The sequence below is a fragment of the Zonotrichia leucophrys genome, chromosome 9, assembly GCF_028769735.1.
Source record: "Zonotrichia leucophrys gambelii isolate GWCS_2022_RI chromosome 9, RI_Zleu_2.0, whole genome shotgun sequence".
NCBI classification, from domain to species: Eukaryota; Metazoa; Chordata; class Aves; order Passeriformes; family Passerellidae; genus Zonotrichia; species Zonotrichia leucophrys.
In genome coordinates, this window is record NC_088179.1 from 21,457,243 (window position 1) to 21,478,190 (window position 20,948).

Sequence of the window (20,948 nt, forward strand, 5' to 3'; positions counted from 1 at the left end):
CTGGTAGAAGGCCTTTGGATATTTGCCTGTGGTGTCCTGAGAAAAAAATGATGGAATAAACTATGAGGCTTTTAGGCTCACAGTTCAATTCAACAAAGGGGGTAATGGTTGTGTCAAGTGTGCCAGTGCCTTTGTTTCAGCTATTTTATAATCTTTGTTAGCTTTTTCATAGACCTAAACAGAGGGAATTTTAATGCCACTTTTTTATCACAGTAAGCACTGGGATACAGGTGGAAAACAGTGAGTTGTCACCCTCTACCTGTGTTCGTAGAATTTGAGGTTAGGTTAGGTTCACAAAATGCCTGAATTTGTGCATCTGAACTTGGCCACCTGCTTCCTGCACAGGGTTCCTGGGTGGTTCCTCAGGCCCCATGACAGGTTTTATGCCTTGCCCTCATCACCTGACATAATTTGGGATTCTTTAACTACTTCTCCAACTCATGAACAGCCTGAAATGCTGCAAAGGGCAGAGTTTTGTATGTGTATCTCCTTTTTGGAAAATACAGCTGTGTTTTGGGAAAAACACCCTCTCATTGCTTCCTGCTTTGTTTGCTCCCAAGGAAAACTCCACTCTGCAGTATCTGAACCTGATGTTCAATGACATTGGCACAAGTGGGGCAGAGCTGATAGCAGGAGCACTCCATGTGAGTATTTGCCTGGGAGATTTAGGCAATGGCATCTCCTTTAATCTTTTTGCTTTTGATGACCAGTACTGGCTGTGCTGCCAACATCAGAGCTGGCTGAAAGGAGCCTCTGTCTTTGCTCCATTCAGCATGTTGCTGTGTCACAGGGATTGCCTGGTTTCCCAAGGCACACTACAGAAATCAGATTTCACACAAGAGAAAGTTGCACTGTGCTGCCATTAACAATTCATTATCTAAAAAAGACATAATTGTCTATAAAAAGCACAACTATTGCAGCTGGGTTTTTCTGTGTGAAAAATGCTATGCTACAGGATGTATACTGCCATCATTTTTTCCTTTTTTTTCTCCAGAAATTAAATTAAATTAGCCTGTACTTTGACATCAATATTTGTCTGGATTCAAGATGTCTGAGACATGTTTTCAAAACTTTGCCTTACAGCAGCACCGCAAACCCAAGTTTGTTATTTTTAATGTGGTTTCCCAAGGAAATGAGGCTTGTGTGGAAGATTTGTTGTGTTTGTGAAAGAAGGCTCACATGAGCTCTTTCTTCCTCCTTCACAGTCTTTGAACCCTGAACTGATTTCAACTCAATTTGACAGGCTTCCAAAACACTAAGGCTGTGCAGTAGATGTACAATGTTGGGCTCATACAAGGCTTACCAGATTTAAATTAGTATTAAGGCAATTTGCATTTCAGATGCCAATTTAGGAAGAAATATTTGCCTGGATTATTTTCATGAGTGTGATGAAATTCATGAACTTGGGGGAAACGGAAGTTTTCAAAAAGAAGAGTTTGGCTTGCAGGCTCTCATATTTGGTGCCCCTGAGGGGAGCCTGAGCCAAGAGCTGAGCCAGTGTTATCACTTGGACACAATTCTTCTGAAAGTTTGTTTTGTCTCTGTGTGATAACCAGCAGAATTCACATTAAAAACAGGATAGAGTGGTTTTGCAGGCTATCTTAAAGGAATATATATATATTTTTAATTTTGTCTAGAACAATCAAAGTCTTGTGCACCTGAGAATGACTGGAAACAAAATAGGAAACCAAGGTGGCATGTTTTTTGCTTCAATGCTAGAAATTAACTCAACCTTAAAGAAGTTGGATCTTGGAGACTGTGATGTGGTGAGTAACACAGTAAAATTATCAGCAATAAGACATAAGTCTTTCAAGGTTATTACAAGGGTCCTGCAGTGCTTAATTAGGGGGAAATGCCATCTGTTGTCATTGATTTTGTGACAGCCAGAGGTAACAGAATGTACAATATTGCAATGTGTGCTGGGAAAGGCACATTGCATAAAGCACCTGTGAAGTCAGAACTGGGGATGTTTTAGAGCCACTGTGTCTCTCTAGGAATTCAAGTGCTTGGCTTGCACATTTTCTGAGGTTTTTTTCTGATGCTCCTTTCTGTTGAGCTAAGTCCTGTATAATTCATTTTGAAGAATGGACTTCTCATTCCCTGGAGAATCTTTTCCTTCTAAAGTGAGCAGTGCTGCAACCCCTGAAAGTCACTCATCCCATAGCTCTGCTGCTCCTCTCAGAGCTTGCCCATAAAGGACATAAGCAAAGCAGAGCTGAATTGAGTAGAAAAGCACCCAATTTACTCTTGGACAATGTGGTGCCTCTTGGAGCTGGGCACTGAGACTTCCTAGACTGTGCACAGTGAGACTCAGGAGGTTGTGGATTGCTTTTTTAAACATTTGTGTCCTGGAAATTCAGGATTTGCTTCTGAGCCAGAAGGGGGAATAGCCCTCAGAAAGTGTGAAAGTGTTATGAATACATGAATGAGGGAAGTGTAGGATTTATTCAAAAGCTTGGTAGGGAATTGATAGAGCTGGTTTAAAATGAGATGGCTTGAAAAGTAGCATAAACATAAAATTGAGGGCAAAGTAGAAGGACATTAAAAAAAAAAATCTTAATTTGCCCAATTCATACTAAATATGAATTTACCTGGTGGATAAATATTAGGGTAACACACATAAGCTGATTTTGCTTCATAAGTCAGGGAAATCAAAATATGGGATCAATTGAATGGACAAGTATTTTTCAGATCCATTATTCTTGGTTTTTATTCTCTGAGTTGCTGAGTCATTTGTACTGCTTAGTCTAATTTCAGTCTGCTATTCCATAGGCAGTTGGCATTGGTATTATCAGAAAATCTGTTATGTGTCTGTGAGCAGTTGCCTGCAGTAATCCCATCTCTCTACCTCCAGAGTAGATCAAGGCAGAAATAATAGTAATGGCAATTTGGTAGCTTGATCTATACACTGAACATTTATTTTCATTTCCAGGGCCTGCGGTGTCTGATAGCAACAGCCATAGCCCTGACTCAGAACAAATCACTCAAAGCCATAAACCTCAATCGTCCTTTGCTATCCACCCAACAGGTATGTGAGTGACTGTGGAGTCAGCTCAGACAGAGGAGCATAAGTCAAGTCAGTACTGATGTATTTATGGACATTTTTTCTGAACTAAACAGGACAATTTTGAACAAACTTCCTTTGTCTTAGAGTGGCAGGACATATTTTTTCCCATAGAAGTCCTGTTTCTTTTGCATGCAATTAACAGAACCTTTAAGGTTGGAAAAGATCTCCAAGATCAAGTAAAAACTGTGACCAATTCATTCTTGTATGAAATAATTACCATCATTACAAAATAATTTTAAATGTTAGCAAAGATTGACTCAGTCTTTTAAGAGGAATAGCAGGGAGGGAAACTGATTAGACATAATTAAATGTTGATGCTTCACTGATATTTGCAGGGATGTAGACAGTACTGTAAAACTGCAAATATCTCTATAGTATTTTTCTTTTTTTAATTTTATTTTTAGCTTTATAATAACATGTTGTTTTGTGGTTATTTTTATACAATATACAGAATAGAATGATCAACACTACTGATGACCAGATCTTGCAGTTAGTTGCATAACTCCCTTTTACTGAGGCACAACTGTATCTTACCCTAAAGTCCAGATTAATAAAATTGGGTGTATGTTTCTAGGAAGAGACCACAGTTCATATAGCTCTGATGCTGAGGAGTAATTCTTCTCTTGTGGAACTACATTTGGGCAAGCATGAAATGAAAAACTTTGGTGTAGAGCGACTGTGTGATGCCCTGTATGAAAACTCCACCCTGAGATACCTTGACCTTAGCTGGTGAGAGTGATTAAATGTGGCACATCAGAAACTCATTTTCTCAGCAACTTGGAAAAAAAAAATTAAAATGTGCATCTCTCTTTCAGTAATAACATCATCTGTGATGGTGCTAAATTTTTGGCAGAGCTACTAAAAAAGAACCATACCCTGGAGATCCTGGATCTTGATGCAAACCGAATAGAGGATGCTGGAATCATTTACCTGAGTGAGACCTTGGTCACGCGGAACAGGACTCTGAAGGCGTAAGTACTGGCACAGCTCCCCCAGAGACTGCAGGTGAGAAACCTGCACTCTGCACTGCCTGAAATGCACCACAGCTCTGTGTCTTCATCTTGATCAAAATAGGAAAGTCAGGGAGTTCCAAATGTTTTAGACAATTTTTCCTTCTTGGGGAAAAAAAAACTGTGAGTGACTGGGTGGGATTTCTTTACTAAGCATTGTCTCTGCTGCCGTGTGAGCTGCTCCAAGACCTGTGAGACAGCCTGGGGTGCTGGAGGTGAGCCCCAGGTGTGCTCAGAGCTCTCACAGCTTTCACAGTCACCCTGAGAGGGTGAGGCCATTGACCTGCTCATTCTTTCTGCGTCTTTGAAGCACAGGTCCCTGTGGTGCGCAAACGAAAACAAGAGCTGCAGGCCTCCAGAATTTTGAGATAATCAGATTCCACGCTGGGATAAGGCACTATATTTGTTAGTTCTGATCTTCCAACACTTAAGAAAATCCTCTGTTTAAGTTCGCTTCCGGGTGAACCCAGAAGAGCTGTAATCTCTCCATCAGGGTGTCTTTTGCAGCCGCGTTAAACCCCCGCCGGCAGGACATAAAAGCTGATCAAAGGTGTTACCTGAAGCCATTAGTTTTAAGTAGCAGACTGAGGAGGTGGCGGCTGCGAGGTGCCTCGGAAAGCCTCGCAGGTTCACTAATATAAAAATAACTGCCACTCCACAAAGATCAAAGCTTAGCCTGGATAAATGCCAAGGCTTGGGCTTCAAAGCAGACTAGAGATGAGACCTGGCCACCATGCAGCAAAGTCACTGACACTGAAGAACTCAGTAGTGAACAACCTGGCTGCAAGAGTCAGGAAAGTGCTTTGAGAAATAGAAGTCCAGAGGCCAGATGCCTTTGGCAACTTGGAAAGGATATTCGAGTAGGACTGGCTTTGATACAAATAAATTATTATATTATAAATAAAATTTTTCTCTATATATTTTATATAACAATAAGACTAATTCATGGTTAAATTCTTATTTTTAACCCAGACATGGGAATTCTATTGTTTGGCACACATTTTCTCTCTTTTCTAGGTTGTCTGTTGTAAGCAACAATATAACTGGCAGAGGACTTGTAGCTCTTGCACAGGCAATGCATTCCAACATGACACTTTCCCATATTTACATCTGGGGGAACAAAATTGACAGAAGCACCTGTGCAGTAAGTGTTTGGCTCTGAACTCACCTGAGAAGGCTGGGGTTCGATTGCTCTAATTTGTTCTTCTATTGTTGGGAAGAGTCCAGCAATTAGTGAACAAGACACTTGATTTATCTGGGCTTTTTAATGTGGTTACAATATGGTGGTGCTGGGATGAGCCTCCCTGGACGAAGTGCCATGTGAGAGCCTTCACTGCAATCCAAAGGGAGCACCGCTTGTTAAATCCCCGCTTTCCTTCACTGCAGGCATTCGCGGAGCTGATGGCGGTGGAGCGCCTGCAGCCGGACTGCACGGACGTGGCTCCCTACAAGGTGGACGGGGAGATTTTCCTGGCAGAGCTGTCCCACGGGCTGGCCAAGCACCGCTACTGGAGCCCGCGCTGCGCCGCCGTGGCCCCCGGCGCCGCCAACGCCAGCCTGGAAATCGTCCCTGTCTCGGAGTATTTGTGAGGATTCTGCACCCGGGCACCCCCGGAACCCGCCCCGAGCCTGAGCTTTCCCCACCCGGTTTCTAGTAAAATAGGTTGTTTTATCAGTATCACACTTGCTGCACATTATTTCTTTAGGGTTTGAGTCTAGGAGGATTCTACACCTGCTTGAAATGGCAACAGAGAGAAAGTATCAACAAAATGACCTCAAAATTTGTTACTAAGCCATGCTCAGTCTATTAAACGTCTGTAACTATGAAAAGGTTTGTACCCAGGCAGAGCAGACTGACAAAAGCAACACCCAGGACCCAGCAGATCAGGTATCCTGCAGAGTCAGATTCCTGCTGAAGCTGAGAGCTTTGGGTAAATCCATTTGTTAGCACTGTTCTCCATGAACTCTTTCCTTTTGCTTAGCAATTGCATCCTTTTGATCTTCCAGTAGTGAGATCTTCCATTTTCAAAACCAAGGTAAGTGAACTTAAGCACTAAGCCACAGCCATGCTAGAACTTGAGCTGGTGAACCCAGTTTGCTGGGATACACATGGAATTTTGATTAAATTGGAGCACGTACTTGTTTCTTATACAACAAATAGAAACCACCACCAAATCTGATGCCATAATTTCTTCTCATCTCATGAAAACTGCCTAAAAACATTTGTATCAATGTAGCTCTGTGGCAATTCCTACACGAGTAAGACAACACATGCATGTAATGGTAAACCTTGTGTAATGGTTTGGACAGACTTTGTGTAAGCTTGGGAATCACTCTGCTGGTTTCCTTTTTCCATTCACTCTGCTCATTCCTGTAGAAGTGACTTAATTTATATTCCTATACAGAAAAATTCACCAAACAGGACAGCAGAGGTTTGCTCCAAGCCTTTCATGAATGCAACTCTCTGCCCCTCTAACTGTGCCTGTTAAATATTGGCATAAAGTGCCAGAATGATCTGTGAGTGTAGGTACAAGAGCAAAGCATGAGGGAAAAAATTTAATAAAGTAATTTCAGTACAAATAGCTGGGAAACTGCTGCTGTTCTGACTCTGCATTATCACTGTGATAGTGTAGGAACAGGAAGACATTTGGACACCTCTTCCCCAGCTGAAATGACCAGGGCAGTTGTGAGAGCTGGTGTAGGTGGAGGTTTGTTGTTGTTGGGTTGGTTTGTTGTTTGGTTTTTTTTTTCACTGCCCCCACCCCCAAACACAAATTACTCAGGCTCTTGCTCCAAGAGCCCCTGGTATGGTCAGGGATAAGCCCAGAGCAGGAATGTTTGTTCTGCACACCTGCACAGGGCCCTCCCAGCCTGCAGCACAAAGTTCATACATCACCCTGTGAACAGCCAGCTCTAGAGAGGAGCTGCTATTTTAACTCTTGTTCAGCAGGAAGGATGCAACAAGAACTAAAGTTGGGGATACACCAAACATGGTGGTTTGAGAAGAAACTGCTATGAGAATTTTCCTAAATTCCTAAAATAATTCCAAATTCCTAAATTTTGAAATAATTAGATAAGCCTGTGTTGGTACTTTTCTGAGTGCTGCTGCTCTGGATCATTGCAGGTGACACTCTGACAGTGTCAGTACTGACACACTGGTGACAGAATTTCTTGCTCAAAACACCACTACAAGACTCAGACTGGTATTTTTTTCCATGTGTCTTTCTTTCCCTTGTCAGGTATATGAAGTTCAGTCTAATTTCACTGCTCAAATTAAGTCTGAATTTACTTGTATAAATGACATCTGTTAATCTGAGGTGGTAACAGGTACCCAACTCAATCAACAGCAGTATTTTGGTTTTAGTGATGTGGTAAGATGGCAACAATATCACAGTCAAAATATATCGGGTAAAATGGCATCTCAAAGTGCTGGTGTATGTGTTTGCAGTATTTGCACTCTATCTGAACCCTTGTTTAACAGCAGCTTGTTCAGCCCATAAAGCCCTCTTCATTACTGACAATATCCATAAAAACAGCTCATGTGTTACGGTTTTCTTTGATATTCTTTTGTAAGAAAGGGCTGCAGAGTAATTCCTACCAAATTCTGTATAAACAGCTTCCTGCATACTAAAACAATTATTTGTGCAAAACCCTGTATTGCTTAAAGAGGTCTGTGCCAGAGACTTTTATTTCTTCCTTCCTCTGACCTTGAAATTCCTAGAAGATATATCTTGTGTTCTTTGGAATGATTGAATTTACTTGGGCTAGATTCTTTTTGTCATGTTCTTCTGAGTTATTCAAAGGCTAAAGCAAGCATAATCCTGCTCTGAAAACCATTTTTTCAGCTTCTAGACCTCACTGTACCGTGCTGAAAGGCAGCATTTCCCCCCAGTTTTAGAGGAGACGCAAATGAAGGCAAGTGACTGATCCAGCAGGGCAGGGGTGCAGCAGAGGTCCCCCAAATTCTAATGTGGGCTCCAGGGTCCTCGTGCCAGGGTGGTGACAGGGATTGTGTCTGACTGGTTCCCTCCTGCTTTTGTTGCTGCCCTTTGCAGTTATAAACAGGAGACACAAGGTGAGGGAAAATTATAAAACAAGTTTATTAAAGTCTGACATAAAACACTTCAGGCTAAATATGTACAACTCCCTCCCTTCCCAGGGAATTATAAAATTGAGAGTTGAGGTATATACAAATAACAGAGGAAAAATTGTATATACATGGCAGATACTTTAAAAATAATTTAACCAAAAAAATCAGTTATTACTCCTTGTCTGAACTTAGCTCTGCAAGGCTTATTGAGCCTCTCTGGGATCACAGCCCTGAAATCCTTCATGTGGGACTTGTCTGTACTTGAAAATTGTTTTGTAGCACATGATTTCAAAAAGTTTGTTATTTGTGCCCACTTAGAGGCACTAATTTAGAAGTAGATGTCATATAAGGAGCTATTCTCACCTAAGTACTTCCAAACAGTCAATTTAGAGACTTAGAGATGCAGATAAGCTATTCAGGCAAAACTTGCACCAACTTCAGTGCAAAACTGACTGAAACAGCAGTGTGACAAAACATGTCATATTCTTTGTATTACTCTTCATAGAATTATTGAAGTTCCTTCTTTTCTTTTGCAAGGACACATGCCTAAAAAGATTCCATGCTCTCCCATATTAATCCCTTACAGAAATTATCAATACTGTTGTAAGCCTTGCACTTCAAAATGAACCCAGAACCCTTAAGCCTAGGACTTACATGTGCAGCTGATTTCCATGCATCTATTGGCAAAAGTACAGGTGTAGGTTCAGACCTACAGCCTGAACACACCTACAAATATATATATATATATATATATTTATATATATTTATTTATTTAAAATCTATATTCTAGTAAATGAATACAGTTGGTAGAGATCATACCTCAGCAGCTGAGATATCTTCATGAAAGATGAGGATAAAAATCAAGATTTTCAGATGGGGACTCAAGAGTGCAGGTCACTAAATTATTGCTCCAAGACAAAACTACAAGCCTGTGTATTCTATTAAGAAAGGTTAAAATTGTTGTCTTGTAAAAAATAATGAATATCTTCTTGTCTATAAAGAAAACTAAATGACTAATAAAGCAACTGTTACTGTTATAAGTATCTAAACAAATCCTGTATAAATCTAAGCACTGTATTTTTTAAAAAAGTCTGAAATCTAAGAATACAGTAATAAGCTATAATTTTAGAAATATAAAACCAGTCCAAACAAACACTGTTATGGAATGCATTTTCTATGTAGGAATGTAGTTATTGTTTAGGTTTCTCTCCAGAGCTGTTCTCTCTCCTGGTCATTTCTCCTGGATGTTTATCCTGAGCTGCTTTTCCTCAGGTACCAGCAGCATATCATTAATTTGTCTTCCAAAGCTGTTTAAATATGCAAGTTATCAGTTGTACAGCATTTACTTTCTCAGTTTTCATGACTAAACCTATATCTGTGCCAAGATTTCTGCTCTACTTTCAGAGAGAGACAGCAAGGAGGAAGCTTAGTACAAGCTACACACAGTCAAGATCCCAATTTTGTGGTTCTTCGGTCTTAAAAGGCTGAGGAATCCCCCAGGGGCTACACCAACAACAGAACTGAAAGAGACAAGAGGGCAGACAAAGGGAAATGCCAAAAATAAAACACCAGAGAACTTTCTCCTTTGTCTTTTGCCAGCATTATGAACTTCAGCTGTTCATAAGCTCTGTGGGACAGACAAGCAGGGAAATGAAAGGCCCTGCAATAACGATCTCCAATGGGGACAATGTGAGAGATTCCTGCATTAGGGGTGCTCCTGTTGAACATGGCTGTACTCCTGCTGCCCATGGTAGGCTTCATCAGCAAATCTACCATCTATTAAAGCATAAAATGTGACCAAGCAGCAGGTTATAGACATGCCCCATACTAAAATGATCAACACAAAGCAGCAAAAGGTCTATTAGTTTACAAATACAGACATGGAGGAAGAGAAAAAAAATTACAGTCACACTCAGGAGTCAAGGGGCAATTTTCAGACTCTTTAAATGAAATCCTTCAAGAAATTTTTCACAAGTCTGTTTAGTTAAGGTGCAGATTAATTATTACTCCACGTAGAATGGAATCAGTTAAGAGGTATCTTCTACGCTCTTCTATTTCTCAGCATCTGGACAAAGGCATCGGTGGAAATAAATGCTAGCACCAAGTAAAGAACCAACAAAGGACAGCTTTAAATGCATTGTTGGTACAGTATCATGACTGTTTCATTACTGTTTGATGATTACATAAATAATGCTTACAACTGTTAGTGGCACAAACTGGCAAAATGGAGTAGAAAAGTGCTTCTACTGTCACCTAGTCTTTTATGACCCTACCAAGACATTAAAATGTTGATTTTTAAATATGTCTGTTGCTAGTAATAAAGTCTTTAGCTGGGCCTTGCTAGGTACCAGTTTTGTGCAGTTACTGTGGGCAAGTGACATGAGAGAAAAGCAATACAAAAAACTTTAATTAAAACAAATCAGTCAAACTCTAACAAAATCTTTCCTGGAAGAATATCAATCTGCTCTGTTGTATTATTCTTCAATGCCTCCTCATGTAGTGTTCACTTATTATTTTCACAGTGAAGGGCGGGATTTATCTCCTCTTTTGTACCTCCTGTCTAGCACAAGAAGCAGCACTACAGCAAAAAAAAAAAGGATTATCAGCCTCTGATTCATGCCTCACTAATGAACTCACTGCATCTTTTCGCCTCATCTACAACATGCATGTCTCAGTTCTCCTTTTGTTGCTATTTGTGCCAAACCCACAGTGTTTTAAGGATGTGAAAAACAAATCTGGGACAAGATACAACAATGTTGGATTCACTTCAAACAAACAAAGGCAATTTGTTGGAAAGAAGACCCAGGAATATCTATGCCATCAGGACCCTCCCACTCGCCACACTTCAGACAAAAATTAACCCTCCTTTACTTTTCTTGTCAGGAAAATAACACCCAAACCTTTCCCTCTGGTCAGGCTCCACCTGAAGATGGCACTTCTGGCAGCCAGCAGCAAATCCATGCAAGCACTTCAGCAGAGCACTGACCTGCCTTCACCATGGGCCATTCTAGCACCTTGCAGTGCAGGCTTACTAATACATCCAAATTATGATTTCTCCCTACACCTCTGGGTTAATCTTCCTAAACTATCAACTATGGCTTAAAATATCTGTTCTCAAATGACACTGTGACACATCAAATCAGCAGGAACATGGGAAGAGAGCTCCAAAGTACATTAACATATGTAACAGAGAATTCTTAAGGCAGGTGTGTTGCCGGAATCATCTCCTGGAAATCAGTGTTAATCACAAATAGAAATGTGATTGTAGATTAGCACAATCCAGCACTGCACAATGGAAATGCCTTACAGGTGTCTTTACACAGAGGAAAACAAAAGAACATGTCCAATTCAGAAAGCATGACTGGTTGTTTGTGTTCATCTTACCAAACATTTCCAAGTTCACTACCAAACTACCTGGATGGCTCTGCACTGCTCTGTCAGTACAACTGCTGCAGGAAAATGAACTGAGGTTCTGAATATCCTGTCACAGCAGATCTCAGTAAAGTTTCTGATGAAGGGGACTGGCTCCCTGTCACAGGGAGCAGCATCTGATGGTCTTCAGTCCCAATGGGGAGAGGAAGTGCTAAAGACATCTCAGAGGGTTTCACATCTATGGACTCTGATAAAGGACTTTTCTGACTCTGAATGGATTCTTGTTCGTGGAAAGAATTATCAAGTGCAGCAGAATCAGGAGAAGTTTCAGGTCCTGTGGAAACAACAACAAAAAAAAAAGCCCAGAAAGAAATGTTCAAATGCTTGTGCAGAGATTCTGTGAATTCCCTTTCCAATGACTGTCAGAGCCAACACCTGGTGTGTCACAGGCTGCCTGGGCAGCTGGGACATTGGTGCTTCCATGTGCTGCCAAGCCAGGCCAGCTGTAAGTACAGTGTAAGCACTGGGAATCACATCTGCTGCTGCTTGTAGCGTGACAACTGAAGCATGATGCATTCCAACCTGATCTCTACTTGGCATGATACAGAAGATAACAAACCCTTAACACCACAGTGAACAAAGTATCTTTGGAAAAAATGTACTCGTGGAAGTTTCCTTGACATTTCCACCCCAGAAAGTCTCAGAACCAGAGCCACATCCAAGCATTCTCCTTTAACTGAAACAGCAGTGTAAAAAATATCATTTGTCTGTAGGCTTTTTTGGAACACAACATTTCTTAACTCCATGCCAGCTGGATACATTACAGATTTTATGCAGTCACTTAAAAAATTACCTTTTACTCCTAATTGAAACCCTTTTAGTGGGTTCCTTGCTGCCTTCCTGCTGGAATGCAGCCAGCCACTGCTCCTGGATGGCTCTGTGACTAAGCCACATCAGATATCTGACCCTTCCTCTGCCATAGCATGCTCCAAAGTCTGGTACTCCAGGGCTGAGGCACTCCTGGCTGCCTGCTGCCTCTCTACAGGAGCTGGCCTGCCTTGGCAGCTCTCCCAGATCACCCTCCAGCTCTGCCAGGCCCTCTCCACACTCAGCGCTCCCTGCCCTCAGCACTGGCTTCCTGCTGCACTGGGGCTTTCCTAAATTCCAAGCTGTCTCTGCACACGGATCATTTTCTCACTCTCCCCCTCCCAGTCCAGATGTACACAGACACCATTTATTCCCCCTTCCATATGCCACAGGCAAGGCATTTATGGTCAATCCACAAGGATGCACAGAGAACAAGGAGTGTGGAGCCAGGGCTGAACAAGGCTGGATATAGATGCTTTTGGCCCGAAAAACAACTACTAGCCAAAACTCCTCTGTTTTCCAATTTTAGCCCTGGATGAGCAAAAATATTTATTCAGCATGGAAGGAAAAAGAGCTGATGTGGTTTCTTAAATCTTTCTTTGCACAAGGAACTCACCTGTGTGAACTTTTGTTTTGTGCTTCTTAAGATTTTTAATGTCTGTGTAGGAATTTCCACACATTTCACAGATAAATGGTCTTTCACCTGGAAAAAATGGTTTGGCAGTGAGAACAATCTTGATGTCGGAAAAAAAATACAGTTAGAGACGTAGGGTGACAGATTTCAATGTTCTACTTTGAAATACAACTTTGTAACTCTTATTTTGTTTGTGTCTCTATTAAAATAAAATTATTTCCAGAATAATAGTTTAAAACAAAGCAAGAGGACACAAACATTTCAAGTAAAGCCTCGACCATACTTCAACACCTACGCTGTAGCACAGATACTACTCTGAAGGCAATTAAAAAAATGAATAAATATTTTTTTTACATTATGTTAACACAGAGATACATAAATTAAGAAACTGTTCAAGTACAGACCAATACAGTGTATTTTAAAGGCAAAAGTGTAAAAGTGGATTATAATTTATGGTGCAGGAAGCAGCTTGTCTGAAAACTGACCTGTATGGGACCGAAAATGTTTATTGAGCTCTCCAGAGGAAATAAAACTCTTTTCACAAATGCCACAGATATATGGCTTCTCTCCTAAAGGAAACACAAGCACATTGTTATTTCAATACTGTCATGGTTTGACCACCTGTGTTCTCAGAGGCGTATCCATGTCTTCAGTGGCCATATTTAAATCTGAGCACTGATTAGTTTGACCACAACCTCCCAAAAAACTCTCTTCCTTATCAACCTAGCACAAATACATAAACCAGAATACACATCAAGAACAGAATGAAACGAAACAGAGATAACGTCCAATGGGACAAAAACTGGAATCGGAGGAAAAACAACATGAGGAAGGAGCTGGGTGACAACGCCAAGGTGGATTTGTGGCTCGTGCCCCTCCCCAGCAGCCCGTGGTACCTGTGTGCTTGCGGGAGTGGGTGATGAGCGAGCTGGACACGGCGAAGGCTTTGCCACAGCTGTCACACACGTAGGGCTTCTCGCCGGTGTGGCGCCGCACGTGGTACGTCAGCGTGCTGGCCTGCGCAAAGCGCTGCCCGCAGCGGTCACACACGTACGGCTTCTCCCCGCTGTGCTTCCTGCAACAACACGGCCCCGAGTCAAAATGTGCGAGTGACAGTGGTGGGGGCTGCTGCCTGTCCCCAGCAAGCCTCTGCTGTCAAACCTCCACTCAACACTCACTGCAGCTGGCTCAGCCATAGAGGCAAGAAAGGCTCTTGTGCAAGGTTTAATTCCAGCAGGGTAACACTGTCACTGAAGGACAAACCCAGAGAAAGGAAAATCACGTGGAGCAGGTGGCTTATAAAGGGGGAACAGGGTTAAGGGCTGGGCAGAGGGGCCTGGTCTCCAGGGGTACGGGGTGGCAACCAGGGGAAGCAAGCAGTGACAGGGGAAGGAGAAACCCGAGGAAATTGCAACACAAAGTCCATGGAGAGACTGCTTTTCCCTTTGGGAGGGATGACTCTGTGGTGAGGAGTTAATGTTTCCAGGGCTCAGGGCTTGTGGATTGATCAAGGGGGAAGAGTTCATGGGATGCTACACATGAGCAGCACCCAGCCTGAGGGACAGTCACAGGGAGGGCTCTGTCCCCTGCTCCTCCTGCCACCACTCTGAGGTACAGCAAACAGGTGACAACTGAGCGTGGTGTGAGAGCGCCAGGTCCTGGGAGCAGAACTCACGGCACATCCATGGTTCCCATGGCAGCTGGACTGAACCAAGGCCCTGCTCAGGTGACATGCACCACGGGAACTCAGCATGCTCTGCACTTAAGGCTACTGAAGTACAAGATGATTCCTAACATGGGAATATCATTCCTGCTCCTGCCAAAACTGCCAAAAGCCCCACGCAGACGGCAGTGAGAACTTCTCTCACTTCCCACCACAGAACTCTCTCCTCTCTGGTGCTACAAGTAGTTTAAAAGAAGGATACCAGACCCAGGCTGTACATTCATCCAGCACAAATCTCCTCCTTAATGAGCAAGTACACCCATATAATTATTCTGTTTGGCATTGTGAGAGAAGTCCCACGAGAAAAGAAGCAGAAATCACATTCATTTGTAATTCTTACTCACATTGGAGTAAATGCTTCTGTTTAAATAAACCCAAGGATAAGCACTTGCAGGATCTCACTTGTGCCTACCTGGCATGGATCTTCAGGTTGCTCGAGGTTGCAAACTGCAGGTTGCAGACATCACATTTGTAAGGCTTCTCCTCTCCATGGTGCATCCGGCTGTGGAACACCAGCTGGCACTTCTGGGCAAAGCCTTTGTCACACAGTTCACACTTGTATGGCTTCTCCCCTGGTGAAAAACAACACCCTCGTGCTCTCTGTATTTACATAAGAAAGCTTTGCAATCCATGACCTGACCAAAGCTCAGGTGTCTGTTCTAATACTTCTTACAAATAACATCTTGGAAAATCCTGTAATCACTCCACTGAAGTGGAACGTGCTAGAACACACAGGATAACAGGACTATTTTTTAACACATTATGTTGGGAGAAAAAGTAATAATGTTTTTAATAGTGCCAGCTTCTCCACATTATTTTAAGAATGCTGCCCACTTCAGTTTCAGAGGTTTTGCTGGTTATGTCTGTTCAACATTCTGAATATTTAAAATGAACAAATCATCTGCTTTTTCTTGCTTGACCAACAGCAACAGGTCTTCAACATACAGTCTAGTGCTCCCTAATTTCTCATTAGTGTCTGGTGCAGAATGTTACTTCTTAATTTATGTCCTCTTAGTGGTGAATTGTCTCCTGTAAGGGCTTATGCAACTCTGCAGTCCTGGAAAGTATAAAAATGCCTTTCTCTGCCACTCTGTGCAGTGCCCAACCAAATCTCATTGAATAAATAGGGTACATAAAAACTTCAAAAGTAAAATTGAAAGACATCTAGCATGCCATTGAGCAACTAACAGCATGGAATTCTCTCCCCACTCTTGCAAAAGTTCCTAGGACAATACCCTCAGAGGTACAAAGTACAGCCAGCATTCCTACCAGCCCTGTGCCTGAATCCTGCAGTCAAGCTCCACTTAGTGTGTGAATCTTCACTTAGACCCTGGCTGACAGAATTTGAAACTCTCCCTAGGTGAACAGGAAGAGCAGGATGTTCTCCTGCAGCTGTCCCTCAACATCTCCTACATTTTCACAACTTCCTGGAAAAACTGTGACCTCTGCTCACAGCTTTCCAACATACAGAACATATGAAAGACAAGCACAGGACTTCGCCCCTGCATCTTCCCAATTAGTTGTTCATCACCTTTTTATGTCAGGCATGCTGGATTAAAATGTTTAAGTGCTCCTAAGTGACTTCTCTTGGATGCTTGATATGACACAAGCTCCTGGTAATGCTACTGAATGCAGGGATTATAACACCATCACACATTTCAGCTGCACATCTATGAAATAAAATCCCAAATGTTGTAGTAATTCAGCCAACCTCCCACCTTTTCTGAAGACCCTATGGGACAAGGTATAAGACTGGATTTTTTCCCCACTCTTGTTCTCAAACATATATTAAGTTTTCAAGTTAAAAAAAAAGCAACAGAAATTCTTGTATCAAGTACAGCTCGCTTTTCATGCTCTACTGAAGTGGTTTTTGGCAACGCCACCACTCTACAGAGCTAAAGGCCAGCCAACTCTCCTAAGTCTTTCCAGAAATCAAGATGTTCAGACTAATAAAGTCCTCTCTAGCTATTGAAACTATGATTTAGTACTGAAAAATGCTGAAACATTTCATGTTATTTGGATCTACCCCTACATGCACAGCCATAGCAGACAAGATTTCAGGAGGAAGACGTCAGAATCTTTCTAGTCCTGCATTCTCAGGCTGTGTGTGATCCCAGGCCTCCACAACCCATGAGACACAGCCAGTGGCTTACCTGTGTGAGTTCTTACATGTGTTTTCAACTGGTTGCACTGGGTGAAGGCCTTCCCACAGAGCTGGCACACGTAGGGCTTCACCCCTTTGTGTATCCTCATGTGCCGCCGGAGGCTGCTGGCTTCGGAGAACACCTTCCCACACGTGTTGCACACCGGCTTGGCCTTGGAGAACTTCTGCTCCAGCTCCTCCCCCGAGCTCTCCAGCTGGTAAGTGCCCTTGTCAGTGGCTATGTTGGACATGCAGTGCTCCTTCAGGGCACAGCTCTGCTGAGGCTTGCCCCGTTTCTGTTTGGCTGCCATGCTCTGGGCCAGGATATCCTGCGCCGCCAGCGTTTCGCTCTCCACCACCGCTGCCAGCTGCAGCTCCGAGTTATCGCTGCCCTGGGCAGCCTGCTCTGTTATGTGGGTGGCCAGCTTATTTGCATCTAAAAACATCTCAAAGGATGTGTTCTCAGCCACCTCGTTCTGATAGTGCAGGGATTTATTCTCCGTGCTTTTGGGGGGGCTGAAATTCTTCTTTCGCTTTTTGGCTTGAGGAGATTTCTTTTCTAAAGCTGCTTTCTGTGCCTGGGGTGGAACCAGCTCTGCAGCAGCAGCATCCTCCTTCTCCTCCCGATTGTTGTAGTCTCGGAGAGTCAGGAGGCAGGTCTGCTGGTTCATTTCAACATTGCCAGTGATGCTGGATGTCTCTGTGGAAGAGGGATTAGCAATAAAAGCAAAGTCCTCCATCTTGATCTTGCATTTAGTGACCACTTCTTCTACTTTGAGATAGTCGGCAGCCTGGTGAATCTCTTTCACATTCCAGCTGCAAGGAAACAAGACCAGGGTGAAACATTCTGGACAAAGTAAACATTTGTTCTGCACCAACTGTACCACAAACAGACACAGAGCTGCAGAAGAGTTGTACTGTCAAAAAATGTAACTTTGAGAACACGCAGCAACACTTAATTTCTCAGTGCTGTAGTGCCACAAGGCTCTAAAATGCCACTTATTCCTGAACTGCAGGTCCATGTCTAGCAGGGTCTGCAGACCCTCAGACTGGGGACTTTATTTTAGTTACAGGTCTCTTGTAGAATTTTAAGTTAAAAGTCAACTTGTAAGGTGCTGAGGCCAGACATGGGCTTGTTGGTCCAAACAGCTCTGAAATAACAGCACAAAGGGATAAAGCACTGGAAAATAAGATACATAAAACACCATTTCATAAACTTCCTGGCCAAGGGCTCAGGTAATTCACTGGCAGTGCATTCACCTCAGCACTTCCATGGCAGGTATTTATCTTGTTTTATAAAATGATTTGCAAACAGCCTTAATTCTGTATCAGCTGCACACAGAAACCAGTAATACCAAGGAAATCCTCATTTAAACCACCACACTCTATTTTTCAGTTCCTGCCACACATGCCTTGATGGTTTAGGAAAAAATGATCTGGAAAAGGTGGCGACATGTACCATGAGTGCATTTATGGATTTACAGCACTTAAAAAGAGACATTTGTGGTAAACAACCTCATTCTAACAATAAACAACTTGCCACAATTACTCCCCATATGAGTACAACTGTTTCAGTATCTTGTACTATATGAGCACAAGATGGACAGATGGACATCAAGTACCCTGCATTAGGTCTGCATTTGACATCAGACATTGAGAAAGAAGTAAAAATCCTGGACTACGTACTTCTAAATATTCACACCTCCCTCATGAGAGATAAATCTCTTGCTAAGAAAAAGACACTGCAAAGAAAAAAGCATCCTCACTCTACGTGAAGCAGCAGAACAGGCACAAAGTCAATGCAGTCATGAGGGCAAACACTTTTTGTGTGAGTCTTCTTGGGCAATGTAATATAAAATTTTAAGTAACAGATCATGCAAATTTTAACAAATGTGACTCTTAAAACTGTGCCTATCCTCATCCATCCCTCAGACTTAGGTCTCTAACACTTTTACAGTTCCTGTGTGTTTTAGGAAAAAAAGGACTACTGTAATTCACCCTCAGATACATACCTCTCCTAGTAATCATGCAGGATGTTTAATCCCCCCCAAAGCAGACAGAAACAGCAGGAGACTGAAACTATCAGTCGGTGAAATATCAAACAACACACCTTTATTTTGGCACTCACATGTCATGGGGTATTTTAAAGCATACAAACAGATGAAATTCAAGTTGTCAATATTCATCACATCCACTGCTATTTCTTTCTCCAGACCTCATTACAAAAAATCCAGTTCTGCCTTATCACAAAGTTTATTTCCCTATTCCCCTTTAAGAGCATGTTACCTGTCAAGGTTTAAGTTTCCTGTGTAAATAAATTCCAGGAGCTTTTGGAATCCATCAGCTTTCACTTGAGTCTGATCCAAGACAACGTTGTTGTCAGATGCGTCTCTGTAAAAGGCCCCGAAATACTCGCTGAAGGAGGCAAGCACATTCCTGTGAGCTTTGAACTGGAATTCCCCGATGACCACGGTGCAGTCGCAGAGGAATCCGGCCTCTCGCTGCTTGTTCAGCCTCTCCAGCAGGTGCTCACAGTGATGGGAATACTGCATCTTGACAACGCGCTGCAGACACTTCCTAGCCTGCGAAAGCAAAAGATTTAAAAAAAAATCAATTTATATGCAAGATTTCACCTTTTTTACCCCGTAACAGAGTCAGTGTCCGGACGTGCCGGTGCTCACTCAGGACAGCCGGGCAGCAGCAGGGACAGCGCGATGGTGGCTGCTGCTCGAGCCGGGGCGCTGCAGTTCCAGCGGGGAGCGCGGGGGCGCGGGCAGGGCCCGTGTGCTCCCGGCCCCCCGGGATTAGCCCGGCTCAGCCCGGTTCTTGTCACACTGTGTCACACCCGGCCCCGGGGAGCGGCCCGCGGCTCGGACGGGCCAGCGCTCAGCGCACGGGGCGGCCGCTCCCGGGCAGAGGCGCCGGGGCTGCGGAGCGCTGCCCGCTCGGTGCCGGCGCGGCCCCGGGCCGGGGTTTGGCCGCCTCGGCAGCGGACGGGGAGCGGGACCCGCAACCCCGCGGCGCCCCCGGCCCGGCCCCGCTGCCGGACGGGATGGAGCCCGCGGCGCCCTCCCCGGCTCGCCCAGCCCGGCCCCGCTGTCGCCCCGCGCCCCCCGACCCGGCCGGGCCCGAGGCCGCGGCCCCCGCGCACCTGCGGAGCGGAGAGAGGCTGAGCGCTGCGCTCAGGCCGCCATGTCCCGCTGACGCCGCCTCCGCTTCCGGGACGCGAGTTCCGGCCTGCGTGCCGGGGGCGGCTGGCGAAATTGCGGAATGAAACGGGTTTAATATTCCTGCCAGGCCACAGCAGGAATAAAACAACTCTGGCACTGAGGTTGGGAAACCGAGAGCAGTGCTGCGGTCCGGTAGGAAGGGAAAAAAAGGAGCCACCCCGGCTGGTGTTTCCGCCCGGTTTCGAACCGGGGACCTTTCGCGTGTTAGGCGAACGTGATAACCACTACACTACGGAAACGCCGCTGGTTAAGTGCTTTCCGGTTACACCTCTAATACTACTGTACCCCGCCCGTCCCTGCTGTCCCCTTCTGTCTGTCCCTGCTGTCCTGTCCTGTCCCGCTGTCCCGTCCCGTCTGTCCCCGCTGTCCCCTCCCCTCCTGCCCCGCGCTCAGCCGGGCTCCGCACCCCACGGACCCCGCCACACGTCCCCGGACCCGCAGCCTCCCCCTGCCTCCTGTCCGTTCCCAGCGCCGGCAGCTCACCCCAGTGCGGGGCTCTCCAGTTGTGCAGGCACTCCCCACGCACACCAGGAGTGACAGCAGCGGTGGGAACCAGACATTTCAAGGAGAAGGGAATGTTTGGCATTGCTGGGGGGCAGGGCGGTGATGAACCAGCGGACGGGAGAGCTGGGAGCTGGGCATGGGGTGTGTGACATCTGGCAGCATCTGCACTCGCCACAGCTGGATCTGGAGAATGGGGAAGTGACTAATCCTCCTGGATTTTCTACTGCACCAGGAACTGAAATAACAGCAGAAGCTACAGAAGGGAATGTGGTTTTGCCACTTTTTGCAGAGGTTAACATAAGTCAAAC

General features: G+C 44.2%; 2 protein-coding genes and 1 non-coding gene across 6 annotated transcripts in view; 1 reads left to right on the top strand and 2 right to left on the bottom strand.

The window, feature by feature from the left end:
• LRRC34 (leucine rich repeat containing 34) overlaps window positions 1-5,943 on the top strand; it is a 38,253-nt gene extending 32,310 nt beyond the window's left edge. For all 3 annotated transcript variants that reach the window (XM_064721194.1, XM_064721195.1, XM_064721197.1), the window contains 7 exons: window positions 561-644; window positions 1,638-1,766; window positions 2,933-3,028; window positions 3,642-3,796; window positions 3,883-4,038; window positions 5,095-5,221; window positions 5,464-5,943. In XM_064721194.1, the coding sequence (XP_064577264.1) occupies window positions 561-644; window positions 1,638-1,766; window positions 2,933-3,028; window positions 3,642-3,796; window positions 3,883-4,038; window positions 5,095-5,221; window positions 5,464-5,667 (951 nt within the window). In that variant the 3' untranslated portion in view covers window positions 5,668-5,943. The remainder of the gene's footprint in view (window positions 1-560; window positions 645-1,637; window positions 1,767-2,932; window positions 3,029-3,641; window positions 3,797-3,882; window positions 4,039-5,094; window positions 5,222-5,463) is intronic.
• A 2,231-nt stretch (window positions 5,944-8,174) lies between these two features.
• On the bottom strand, window positions 8,175-20,135 carry MYNN (myoneurin). Of its 2 annotated transcripts, none has more exons than XM_064721297.1 (8): window positions 20,058-20,135; window positions 19,193-19,488; window positions 16,917-17,722; window positions 15,176-15,335; window positions 13,937-14,115; window positions 13,526-13,609; window positions 13,023-13,109; window positions 8,175-11,873 (listed from the first exon to the last, which is right to left on the bottom strand). In XM_064721297.1, the coding sequence occupies exons 2-8, from the start codon at window positions 19,456-19,458 to the stop codon at window positions 11,605-11,607; spliced, it is 1,851 nt and encodes a 616-aa protein (XP_064577367.1). In that variant the 5' UTR covers window positions 19,459-19,488; window positions 20,058-20,135; the 3' UTR covers window positions 8,175-11,604. The 2 variants fall into 2 exon arrangements, with proteins under 2 accessions (XP_064577367.1, XP_064577368.1); XM_064721298.1 differs by lacking the exon at window positions 20,058-20,135 and adding an exon at window positions 19,588-19,703.
• Window positions 20,136-20,302: 167 nt separating this feature from the next.
• On the bottom strand, window positions 20,303-20,375 carry TRNAV-AAC (transfer RNA valine (anticodon AAC)). The gene has a single exon. It is a non-coding gene; the product is annotated as a tRNA-Val (tRNA).
• Window positions 20,376-20,948: the final 573 nt, after the last annotated feature.